Source organism: Balaenoptera ricei, chromosome 8 (assembly GCF_028023285.1).
Source record: "Balaenoptera ricei isolate mBalRic1 chromosome 8, mBalRic1.hap2, whole genome shotgun sequence".
In the NCBI taxonomy this organism is placed as follows: Eukaryota; Metazoa; Chordata; class Mammalia; order Artiodactyla; family Balaenopteridae; genus Balaenoptera; species Balaenoptera ricei.
The window spans coordinates 105,643,575-105,657,041 of record NC_082646.1 but is presented as its reverse complement, the minus strand read 5'-3'; the positions used below and the strand labels follow the sequence as shown (position 1 = coordinate 105,657,041).

Sequence of the window (13,467 nt, the reverse complement as noted above, 5' to 3'; positions counted from 1 at the left end):
TTTGAGATCCGGTCTCTTCTTCCTTGGTCATTGTGGTGGTCAAGGGCATGGCCTGGCAGACAGATTGATTCATGTTCTCTAAACCCTGGTAAAGTACAAGTGATAATACTGATCTAGGAGGGTTACTGTGTGAATTAAATAAGAGCATCCTTAGGCTAGCAGAGTGGCAACTCAGAAAATACACTTAATAAATTGTAATAGTTGAAGTAGTCATAATGGTCCTCATCTTCATTCTTTTTCTTGGTTCACCCAGTGTCTTGTCCACTGGCCTGTCTGGGCCACAGTGACTTGCTGGGGAGGCACCCACCAACACCCCCTACAAGGATCATGCTCAGCCTTCCTCATACTGCTGATAATCAGCTGTGTTTACTACCCTGACCTGCATGTTGGTTAGTTCATCCTATGCTCTGTGATGATACAGTAGATATCTTCCAATGGGTATTCTCTTATTTTTTTTCTTCAATCACTCATGTTATTATTATTCAATAAACATGCATGTAAATATATAAAAATGTATATAAGTACATGTATATTTGATACATATATTTACATATACATATATGTACATACATACAATAAATGTGTGTGTGTGTATATATATATATGAATGTGAAAGATGATTAATACAAAAATTGACTAGTAGCAAGTACACACCTAGCTAGGGAAGGATAGGGCAATACTGCCAATGTTTGGTGAAGAGTCCCAGAATCTCTGAGTCAGAGTCTAGTTTCAATTTCTCTGACAGTTTATAAGAGGCTCCTTCTGGGAAAGTCAGTGGGCGGGTCCATGAGAGGAACCTCATGACTCAGATTACAAGTGTGAGGCAACCAGAAGGAATCTGGGTGATGATGACACTCAACATATCTATCTAGGGGGGATAATGGCTTTCAAAACATTTGTTTTGAGTCACATTTGATGCATACTGTCATCCTGGTATCTCTCTTTACTAGCATCCTTTAGAGATGCCCTTCAGTTCTCTCCTGTATTAATGCTTTTATCCTCTACAACTCACATCTTTCTCTTTCTTGGATTACTCTCTTGTTTTGGTGGAATACCACCTCTAATAGATTCTGAGAAAGGATGCATTTTAAAAAGACTGTTTATGCCTGAAAATGTCTTCATTTTATCCTCGTATTTGATTGATAGTTTGGCTGGGTATGGAATTCTAGGCTGAATGTGAAGGTATTGCTCCATTGTCATCTAGTTTATGCTATTGTTTACGAGAAGTCTGAATTGGTTCTGATTTTTGATCCTTAGTATGTGATCAATTTTATCTTTCTGGAAGCTTATAGAATCTTCTCTTTATCTTCAGTGTTCTGAGGTTTCACTATGATAAACCTTGTGTGGATCTGTTTTCATGAATTGTGCTGGGCACTTGATGACACTTTTCAATGGGGAAACCCTATTCCTTCAATTCTGGGAAATTTTCCATTTTCTCTTCTCTCATTTGGGAACACTGATTATTCAGAGGTTGTACCCCTAGACTGCTCCTCTGATTTTCTTTTCTTCTCTCTCCTGTTTTCCAATTATTTATCTTTTTCAATGAGAAAACTAACACTTATTGGTAGATCTGGGTACAGTAGAAGTTTTTTAAAAAGTAGCAGTGATGATATCAGCATAAAACAGAGAAACATATGCTAAATAAATCTGATTTCATGGGTGATCCTGCATAACAATTGAGGTGTTGATTACACCTGGCTTCTACTTCAGGTAAATGTCCACCCTGCTATGCAGCAATAAACTCCAAATAGAGATTACTATACAAATTTGGGAAGTATAAGATACCAAATTCAGGGTGCTATTTTAAGAAGATTTGGTAGATTTATAAAATATCTCCAAATCACCTCATTTTTAGTTATCCTTTAGTGATTATTAATAGACTAAAGAAGAGAGTCACAAGTTAATATAAGTAGAACATTTCTTCACAAAATTGTTACGTAACTTAGTAAAATACAGATGTCAGTATGCACAAATAATTTTTTTTAACATCTTTATTGGAGTATAATTGCTTTACAATGGTGTGTTAGTTTCTGCTTTATAACAAAGTGAATCAGTTATACATACACATATGTTCCCATATCTCTTCCTTCTTGCGTCTCCCTCCCTCCCACCCTCCCTATCCCACCCCTATAGGTGGTCACAAAGCACCGAGCTGATCTCCCTGTGCTATGCGGCTGCTTCCCACTAGCTATCTATTTTACATTTGGTAGTGTATATATGTCCATGCCACTCTCTCACCCTGTCACATCTTACCCTTCCCCCTCCCCATATCCTCAAGTCCATTCCCTAGTAGGTCTGTGTCTTTATTCCCATTTTGCCACTAGGTTCTTCATGACCTTTTTTTTTTTCCCCTTAGATTCCATATATATGTGTTAGCATACTGTATTTGTTTTTCTCTTTCTGACTTACTTCACTCTGTATGACAGACTCTAACTCCATCCACCTCACTACAAATACCTCCATTTCGTTTCTTTTTATGGCTGAGTAATATTCCACTGTATATATGTGCCACATCTTCTTTATCCATTCATCCGATGATGGACACTTAGGTTGCTTCCATGTCCTGGCTATTGTAAATAGAGCTGCAGTGAACATTGTGGTACATGACTCTTTTTGAATTATGGTTTTCTCAGGGTATATGCCCAGTAGTGGGATTGCTGGGTCATATGGTAGTTTTATTTTTAGTTTTTTAAGGAACCTCCATACTGTTCTCCATAGTGGCTGTATCAATTTACATTCCCACCAACAGTGCAAGAGGGTTCCCTTTTCTCCACACCCTCTTCAGCATTTATTGTTTCCAGATTTTTTGATGATGGCCATTCTGACCGGTGTGAGATGATACCTCATTGTAGTTTTGATTTGCATTTCTCTAATGATTAATGATGTTGAGCATTCTTTCATGTGTTTGTTGGCAATCTGTATATCTTCTTTGGAGAAATGTCTATTTAGGTCTTCTGCCCATTTTTGGATTGGGTTGTTTGTTTTTTTGTTATTGAGCTCCATGAGCTGCTTATAAATCTTGGAGATTAATCCTTTGTCAGTTGCTTCATTTGCAAATATTTTCTCCCATTCTGAGGGTTGTCTTTTGGTCTTGTTTATGGTTTCCTTTGCTGTGCAAAAGCTTTTAAGTTTCATTAGGTCCCATTTGTTTATTTTTGCTTTTATTTCCATATCTCTAGGAGCTGGGTCAAAAAGGATCTTGCTGTGATTTATGTCATAGAGTGTTCTGCCTATGTTTTCCTCTAAGAGTTTGATAGTGTCTGGCCTTACATTTAGGTCTTTAATCCATTTTGCACAAATAATATTTAGAGCATTTAAATACAATTCCAAACCTTGAGATACTGAAGGAACCAAGAAATATTTTTTATCATTTCCTCTTTCTACAAGCACCTTCTTGCAGAATGAAACAATACAAATTGGGCACATCCCATTCTCTTCCTGAGGCTTTAGCCCGATGCACTAGCTAGCCACCTGAAAGAGGCAAAACCATGACAACACAACAATGATAAAACAGCATCAACAATTCTACTGGACCCCCTCACAGAACATGAAACCAGAACATACTACAAAACAAAAAGAGGTGCCATTTATACTGTTTCCAAAGATTTCCTCTTTCATTTCTTGGCCTAGATGAGGGTTTCTCGGCCTCAGCACTATTGACATTTTGGGTCATTAACAATGAAGATAAGTCTTCATTGTTATGACTTGCCCTGTGTATTGCAGGATGTTTAGTAGCATCCATGGCCTCTCCCAACTAGATGCCAGTAGCACCCTCCGCCCCCAGGTGTAAGAACCAAAATGTCTGTAGATATTGCCAAATTTCCCCCAGAGGGCAAGCCTGTACCCCCTTGGGAAGTACTGGCCGAGGTGAGTAATGATCATAATACACGGCGTGGCCAAATTATAATGTAGCTTCTGCACTTCTCCCATCTCACTAGAAAGGGTGGATTTAGTGGGTGCTGGATAACGTCCAGCAGTACTTTTTTTTGTAAGAGCCATCAAAGCAGCAGCTCTCTTTTTCACTTAACTCATGAGGATATTTTTCTGTGTGAAAAGGATCTTATTGGTCATTATGTTTATTTGTGTTCAGCTCTTTGAAGCAGACTAGATTTTCCTTCAACGGACTATATGTGACTCATCTAAGTTTCCAGTTAGAAAAGGAAACAATGGATTTAAACTAAAATGTTGTTTGTGCTTTCTATGCCTAAGAGTATTCTAATCAAGATGGTCCTATTTTCCACCTACCTACTTAAAAATACTCAGGCTTCAAAAAATGTATACTTAGTAAGCTCTTGTACTGAATAGTACTCTAGCAAAAAGCAACTAGGAGCTACACTCATGCTGAAGTCTACTCTGTGTCAGATAAAATTTTAAGATAAATAGAAATTGAAGATGTGGCCAATGGTATTGTGTATATTACATAAACCTGGATAAATTACAGGGTATGATTTAAAAATTACTGTAAATATTAAAGCCAACTTTCTGTACACATATTTTATAACCATTGTTATTTTATAACCTCTCATAGTCTGAATTCAATTGCTTTCTGAATAATATTACTCTTCTTATATCCACTTAGAACATTGCTGAAAGTGAAGAAAGCACATTAGAATTGTCTTTTTTCCCAGAAACAATTCCAGGGCTTAACTCATAGTAGACGTGTAGCATAAACAGCTAATTGTCCGCAGTCTGATAGGATTACTGTTTGCCCACTTTAAAGAAAAGATAATGAGGGGCAGTTTTTCTCTTTCATAATATTCTGATTGAAGACCTCTGGTGCACACCATGTAGCCCATTTTCTTGATCAGAACTGTTGTAATTTCAGCACAGTGGCCGGGGTGGACCCAGCAGCCTTAGAACAAGAAAATCATCAATGGCATCTGCAGGTAGCTCTGTCTCTCCTGGGAAGATCATTCTTTCCATAAAATCTGCACTCTCAGGACTAACTAAATTACTACTTTCTTGTATTCAGTTACACACTTTGACTCTGTACAAAGCATGAGCACAAACAATGAGGCTATTGTTGTTTTCCTTGACAAAGTACCTTTTGTATGAACCGGCTCCATCAGCATTTCTCCTCACACTATGAGGTTCTGTAAAGAACTGGGGGCTTATTGTTCCTACTCCATTATCTGCAAACCATTTCTCCCACCTTGACACATAGCTTAGCAAGGAAAACACTGGGTACAAGTGGTTTTATGCAGGCTTCCTAGCAAGAACCCAACAGGACCACGGTTGCCGCAAAGCCAAGCCTAATTACCTTTAATTTAACAGGAAGGTCTAAAGACTGACCGGCAGTCAAACCTTAGGTCAGTAGCTTCATTCAAACTTTTGTCGACATGGGTTCTGGGTACCTTGTGATGTTAGTTACACTGGTGTATTTCCTGGCATTTCACACAGCTATGCTGGACACGTTTATGGCTCAGATAAGCCTGGGCAGTGCCAACATATATTCTTTTTAACCACTGAAGTTTTTCAAAGTCTTCTCTATGGTGGGCATGTGGGAATTTTTCGGCCACAACATACACAACCTACGCAAGCTCTGTGCTTAGGGTACCAAGGGCAGAGTTGGAGGTGTCATGTAAGGATGTGGGTTTGGGGTACCAAGTCCACATTTTCATCCTTTTTATTACTGGGATTTTTAGTACACTGTCTCATTGGACTTCTTGGCGTAAAATCATTAAGAATCTTTTCCTTTGCAGTTCTTGGTTCTGCTTAAATGCTTGGCTTGGTTTTAGGGTGAGATTTCTTGATCCATGTTCATGATACCGTTAGTGGGAAAAAGTACAGTTTTCATGATTTCGGGCATTGTGCCTTCACTGCATTTAGTGTTCTCTGGGTCCTAGTGGAATTATGCCTAAAACAAATGCCTTATTTTACTTTTAGTTGGATTTAGAAAGAATGAAATTTGATACATGTTCAATTTTTACCCTGAAACTTACTCTTACTTTTGCAACAGTTTTTTTTTTCTAGTACTAACAATACAAGTCAGATATCTTAATAATTTAAAGTATAACATTACTACTCTTCATAGTTGAGTCATTTAAGAACATGCAAAGAGCACCTCTGCGCCTGGCAGGACCGGGTGCTGGGGATACAGCGAAGATGAAGGCAAGTGAGGGTTTTGCTCTGACGTGGAGGTCACAGTTTATTGAGGATTCAATAGCAATGACTCTTCAACTTCACACTTACTTCGAGAGCTCCCTGTTGGCCAGCCAGGATTTCAGCCATCTGGCTTCATCTCCCTGTCCTTTTCACAGCCACCCTCTGGGGATGTGTGCTTTAAGTACTCACAGGGTGAAGTGAGTTTCCCGCTTCAGACCTGTGTATGTCATTGGCCAGCTGGCCCCATCCACCACTCCTTCCCCATCCTGCCCTCTTCTCCCCATTTCCCTGCCAATATTAGTTGACTCCTGAGTTTGTCAAGAAGGCCAAGGGGCACAGTAGGCTCCCTGAGTTGGATGTTCTTGTTGAATGTATGGCGTGTACTCAGATTCCTGACACACAACCTCATCCACCCTCCTCTCTCTTCCAGGTCAAAGATGCCATCATGGTAGCTGGCATTGCAGGAGTGGGCCTGGCAGCCGTGGGCCTCATTGGAATCATGTTCTCAAGAAACAAGAAACAAAAACAATGACTTGAAGGGACTCTCTTGTCAGCAGTGAAGTTATACATTAAGGGGGCCTTCTTTGCTAGAGGGTTTGAGGTTTGGTTTGTGGATTTATTCTGTTTTACAATAAGGCTTATTTTCACAGAATAAAATAAAGCCCAATGAAGGAGGATTTTATTGGGGGAAATGCAGCAAGAACTGCCTGGCGTGAAGTCTGTTGAGGGTGCAGCTGCGCTCTGTTCCTGCTGATGCCATGTTGTTCTCTGCCTCTTTGGTGATTTTCTCTCACTTTCTATTTGTGGGCTGCATTCTTTATGTGCAGGAAACAAAGTCCAACTCCGGTTATCTCATGTAATGGGGGTTTCTAGTGGTGAGGATACAGGTGGGCAGCAAGGGAGACAGACAAACCCGATTGATATGCAAGAACAGGGACCACTGCACACCCAGGACCTTTGGCCTGGAGCTAGACCCAGGCTGGCTTCCAGGACTCAGTAGTGGAGTCTATGTCCGCGGGGTTCAAACCTCAGCCATAAGGAAAGACTATATGCTCTTGCCAATCTTGTTAAAACCTCCTTTATCTCCCTCTGATCTCCACAGCTTTTCTCAGCCTTATCACTTCCACCCCGAAGCACTCCTGCGTCCTCTTCACTTGGGCTGTCACGACACCCCTCCCCACCTCCCCTCCCCGTCAAGTCTCTGATCCCACACCCGCTCTTGCGGCTTCTCTCCCCACATCTGCTCAGTTTCATCCCTCCCCGTGGCCTGCGAGGTGCTCCCAGCGCAAGCTCCTGGGAGAGAATCTGATTGGCTCAGCTCACCACACTTAACTCAGCCTACTGATTGATTGGCTGCCATTGGGTCAGGTGGCCCCACTAGGCCAATCAGCTCTGCCCAGTGGGGCCAGGTCACCTGGTACACGGTTGCCTCGGGGCTTTCGGGCTGGGGGTGTGGCTGGTCCCATGACTGATGCAGGTGCTGCTGAGCCCTCGGGGGAGGGTCTGGGGGAGAAGGCACGACCCTTCGTGGTTGGTCGCTTGAGGTTTCCTGCTGCTGCTCGCTGGGCTTGGCAGGTGTTCAAAGTGACCATTTTCCTGAAAGGGGCTTTTGTGGGTTCCTCAGAAGTACCCTGCTGGGGCCGATTGTCCTTCCCTCCACAGGGCAAGTCTTCTCCTCTGTCTGCTTGCGAATGTTTCCTTCGTCAGCCCTGGTTGTCTGGGGACCATCAGTCTTTTGGAATCCTGGACAGGACTTACAAATGGCTCCTGGCCAGCTCCCTCCTGCTTGGCCCACACCTGGTCCAGGATAAGCTTGTGCCCGTTCATGTCCCAGTGTTGATGTAAGAGTAGTGTCTCCCAGTGTAGTTTTCTTTCTTTTTGTTTCTGTTCTATTGATGTCACATGTCGTGCCAGTTCTCAAGCTCCCCAAACCCAAGGGACACAGGCCCAAATTAAAGGGTGGGTTTCTTGAAGCCCCCTCTGTCGCATGGCATAAGGTGATGCAGAGGCGTGGAGCATAAACCTCCAAATTAATTATCGAGTAAAAAAGAATGAAGTAGAATAAACACAAGAAAGCAAAACTAAAACACCCAGTTCAATTAAAAAATAAACATTACATACAGAAAGTGGGGTGTGTAGAAATGACCAGAGAAGACGGAAGAACTAATTCCAAATATATTGGTAATGACCATAAGTATATATGGACTAAATTTGCCAAGTATAAGACAAACATTATGCTGGATTAGACAACTAATCCAGGGAATACTGTCTACAGCAGATCCAATTGAAATATAAGGACACAAAGACTGAAGTTAAAAAGATGGACATTGTGCATGATAACTCACCTGATGTCTTTAAAACATTAATGTTATCAAGGAGAAAAATTGGCGGTGTGTATAAACTGTCCTAGACTGAAAGACATGTTGGAGACAAAACAACTAAGTGTGAAAAACAACTATAAAAGCAATTCGGGATAATAGGGAAAATTTGAATATGGACTGGGTATTTAAGAATATTAAGAGGGCTTCCCTGGTGGCGCACTGGTTGAGAATCTGCCTGCCAATGCAGGTTCGAGCCCTGGTCTGGGAAGATCCCACATGCCGTGGGGCAACTAGGCCCGTGAGCCACAATTACTGAGCCTGCGCATCTGGAGCCTGTGCTCCGCAACAAGAGAGGCCGCGATAGTGAGAGGCCCGCGCACCGCGATGAAGAGTGGCCCCCGCTTGCCACAACTGGAGAAAGCCCTCGCACAGAAACGAAGACCCAACACAGCCATAAATAAAAAAAAAAAAAAAAAAAAAAAAGAATATTAAGAAATTATGAATCTTATGAAGTGTGAAAATGGTATGAGATTTATGTACAACACATGACCTTATTACAAAATAGATGCAGATACAGCAAATATGACAAAACAAGTTTTTAATCTATGCATCGGGTATATGGGTAACCACTGTACTAGTCTTTCTAGTACTTTTTGTATATTAAAATTTTTACCTAGTAAGCATCTTAAAAGTATCTGAAATTTGAACTTGAAAATTTAAATAAAATGAAACTTTTGAAATTATTTCAATAAATCATATAATAATTTTTTTAATTAAAAGAAGATATACTAGGCAAATACTAACTAAAAACTGGTTAATTAGTTAATACGAATTAACTAAAAGCTGGTATATCTATATCAATATCAGACAATATAGGCTTTAAACCAAAAATGATAACTAGACAGAAAAAAGATAAAAGGTGTGGCATAATAAGAAATACATTTGGTCTTTATCCTTGGTTCTTGGCCAGAGCTCCTAAAACCCTTGGAATTTCCTGAGTGATAGGCATGTCTTTTCCTGTTCCTAAGGAGCCCCTTTTGATCAACCTGAGTTTGTCCTAATGAGGTGACTTAGGGTGGGGACACTAAGATAACCCTAAGGTGGGGCTGGTCATCAGAAAGACCAAGTGATTAGAGGGTTGGAACTTTCAGGCTACTGATCTCTAAGAAGGGGAGGTGAGGGGTGGGCAAGCTGAAGATTAAGCTCTATAAAAACCCTTGATCAAGGAGACTTGATGAGCTTCCTGGTGGTGAACATATCGAGGTATCAGGAGAGTGGCTGCCTGAAGAGGGCATGGAAGCTCCTTGCCCACACACCTTGCCCTATGCATCTCTTCCATTTGGTTGTTCCTGAGTTCCGTACATTATAATAAACCGGTGAGCATAATTAAAGTGCCTTCCTGAGTTCTGTGTGCTGTTCTAGCAAATTATTGAACCTCAGGAAGAGTTGTGGGAACCCCTGATTTTTAGCCCATTGACAGAAGTACAGGTGGCCTGGGTCTTGCGAATGGTGAAAGGTGTCTAAAGGTGAAGGAGGGCAGTCTTAGGGGACCGAGCACTTAAGCTCTGAGGTCTGTGCCAGCTCCCAGTGGTTAGTGTCAAAACTGAACTGAATTGTTGAACACCCAGTTGGTACCTGGGAAATCAGAGAATTAGTTGCTGGTGTTGAAAAAGGCTCCAAAAAAGTTTCTGAAAAAAGTTTCAACTCACTAGGAAGGTATAATACTTCTAAAATTGTTTGCACCTAATAAAAGTCCTAAAATAGATACTGAAAATTTTGGCCTATTGCAAGGAGAAGATGACAAATTCCCCATGACAGTGGGAGATCTAAATACACCTCTCTCTGGAACTGATAAATCAAGGAGACACAAAAGATACAGCAATTTTGAAAAACCAACGAGCTGATTTAATGAACACATATAGTACAATTGTCGAATATAGATTCTTTCTGACCACACACAAAGGAATGCTCATGAAAACTGACCACGCCCTTGGCCTTGAAGCAAGTCGCAACAAATTTCAAGGGGCTGGTAACATAGAGATCATCTTTTCTAACCATAATGAAATTAAGTTAGAAATTAATAAGAGAGCGATAGCTAGAAAAACTCTATCCTTTTAGAAATTTTAGAACACATTGTTAGATCAATTATGAGTCAAAGAAGAAAACATGATGGAAACTAGAAAATATTTAGAACTGGATAACAAAAATACTAGAGGTCAGTACTTGGGTCATTCCGGTAAAGGGATACCTAGAAAGAAATGTGTAGCATGAATGCTTACATTAAGAAAGAAAAAGGTACAAATTAATGAGTTAATCATCCAATTGAAGAAGATAGAAGTCATACAGATGGCCAATAGGTACATGAAAAGATACTCAACAGGAATAATCATCAGGGAAATGCAAATCAAACCTACAATGAGATATCACCTCATGGCTATTATCAAAAAGACAAGAAATGACCAGTGTTGGTGAGGATGTGGAGAAAAGACAAGCCCTGTCCACTGTTGGTGGGAATGTAAAGTGGTGCAGACACTATGGAAAACAGCATGAAGTTTCCTCAAAAAATTAAAAATAGAATTACCATACGATCCAGCAATCCCCCTTCTGGATATTTATCCAAAGAAAAGGAAAACATAACTTGAAAAGATATGTGCACCCCCATGTTTGTCACAGCATTATTTAAACAGCCAAGATATGGAAACAAGCCAAGTGTCCATCAATGGATAAATGGATAAGGAAATTGTGGTATACATATAGAATGGAATATTATTCAGTCATAAGAATGAAATCTTGCCATTTGCGACAACACAAATGGACCTTGAAGGCATTAGGCTAAGCGAAATAAGTCAGACAGAGAAATACAAATACTGTATTATCTTACTTATACGTGGAATCTTTCAAAAAAATCATGCTTATAGATATGGAGAACAGATTGGTGGTTGCCAGAGCTGGGGGTTGGGGGTGGGTGAAATGGGTGAAGGGGGTCAAAAAGTACAAGCTTCCACTTATAAGACAAATAAGTCATGGGGATGTAATGTACCACATGGTGACTATAGTTAATAATACTGTATTGCATATTTCTAAGTTTCTAGGAGAATAGATCTTAAAAGTGCTCATCACAAGAAAAAAATTTTTTGTAACTATGTATGATGACAGATGTTAACTAGACTTGTTGTGGTGATCATTTTGCAATATATGCAAATATCAAATTATTATGTTGTGCTTCTGAAACTAAGAGAATGTTGTATGTCAATTATACCAAAAAAAAAAAAAAAAAAAAAAGAGAGAGAAAGAGGCAAAAGGAAAAAAATAGGAAGAAAGTAAAAAGATATGAACCAAAAGAAATGAATCAAAATAAGCATATAAAAGAGAATACACAAGTTAATGTTTTAGGAATTAAAAGGGGGATATAACTACAGATGCTAAGGAGATCAAAAAACAAGAAATCAATAAATAACTTCATGACAATAAATTGGAAAATTTGGATGGAATTAATACATTCTAAGGAAAACATGTTATCAAAATTGAACCAAGAATAAGTAAAAAAATCTAAGTAGTCCTATTACCATTAAAGGAATTAAATCAGTATTTAAAATTTGTCCCACAAAGCAATGGCATTCCTGGATGGTTTTACAGAGGAGTTTCCCCAAATATTCAAGCAATACATGAATGAGATCTCTCTGGAGAAAATATCGAAGGACTTTGCATGGCTAGGAAACCTCAATATCATAAATATGTCAGTTTCTTTCCAAATTCATCTCTAGATTCAGTGCAATTCCAAACCAAATTCCAACAGGGTCTTTCCTGAAATTTGCAACCAGATTCTAAAATGGACCTGGAAAAAGTAAAGAGGCAAGGTTAGCTTTTTCATTACCGAGAAGAAACACCAGGCAGATAGACTTGCACTATCAAATATCGATTTATTATAAATTATTATTGTGATCAAAATAGTGCATTTTTGGTGCAGGGATAGTTAGGCTGACTAATGGAATGGAGTAGAACCTCTAAAACAGACCCCACAAATATATGAAACCTTAATTTACAACAAAGGTGACACTGCAGATCAGTGGGGAAGGATGAACTATTCAGGGTTGGCAAACAGTTTTTGTGAAGGGCCAGGGAGTAAGTATTGGTAGGCCTCAAAGCGATGCAACTACTCAACTCTGCTGTTGTAGCAGGAAAGACGCCATAGTCAATTCACATCTATGTACTGTAATACATGGGTGTGCATCTAATAAAACTGTATTTGTAAAAGAATAAAAACATTATCTATGTACACTGAGATTTAAATTTCATGTACTTTTCATGGGTCATGAAATATTAACTTCTGATTTTTTTCAACCATCTAAAAATGCAAAACCCAGCCTTAGCTACTGGGCTGTATGAAAACAGGGAAAGTGCTGGATCTGACCTGTAGGCCATAGTTTGCTGATCCTCAACAAATAAACGGTACTCAAAAAACTGCATAATCATATGGATTTTGCGCTGTACAGAAAAAGTCAGTTTGGGGAGGATTTCAGACTTAAATGTGAAAGGCAATATATAAGTTGCAGCTCTCCAGACAAACAGAACCAATAGGATATAGATAGATAGATAGATAGATAGATAGATAGATAGATAGATAGACAGATAGATAGATAGACAGATGGATGGATGGAAGATATAGATAGATGATAGCTAGATAGATAGATAGATGCAAGAGGAGATTTATTATAGGAAATGGTTCACATGGCTATGGAGGCTGAGAAATCCCACCATCTGCTATTTGCAAGCACAGAACAGAAAGCTCTTGATGTAATTCAGTCCAAGTCTGAAGGTTGGAGAACCAAGGGAGCCGATGGTCTAAGTCCCAGTGAAGGCCTGAGCACATGGAGAGTAGGGCGCTGGTGTAAGTCCTGGGGTCTAAAGGTCAGAGAACCAGGAACTCTGATATCTGAGAGCAGGAAAAGATGGACCTCTCAGCTCAAGGAGAGAGACTGTCCTTCCTCCACCTTCTTTGTTCTATTCAGGCCTTCAGCGGATGGGTTGATGCTCACTGTCA

General features: G+C 39.9%; 1 protein-coding gene across 6 annotated transcripts in view; it reads left to right on the top strand.

The window, feature by feature from the left end:
• Positions 1-6,808, top strand: part of LOC132370896 (phospholipase A and acyltransferase 3) — a 28,375-nt gene extending 21,567 nt beyond the window's left edge. For all 6 annotated transcript variants that reach the window (XM_059931832.1, XM_059931828.1, XM_059931827.1 and 3 more), the window contains exon 5: positions 6,536-6,808. In XM_059931832.1, coding sequence (XP_059787815.1) covers positions 6,536-6,637 — 102 coding nt within the window. In that variant the 3' untranslated portion in view covers positions 6,638-6,808. The remainder of the gene's footprint in view (positions 1-6,535) is intronic.
• The last annotated feature ends 6,659 nt before the right edge of the window (positions 6,809-13,467 follow it).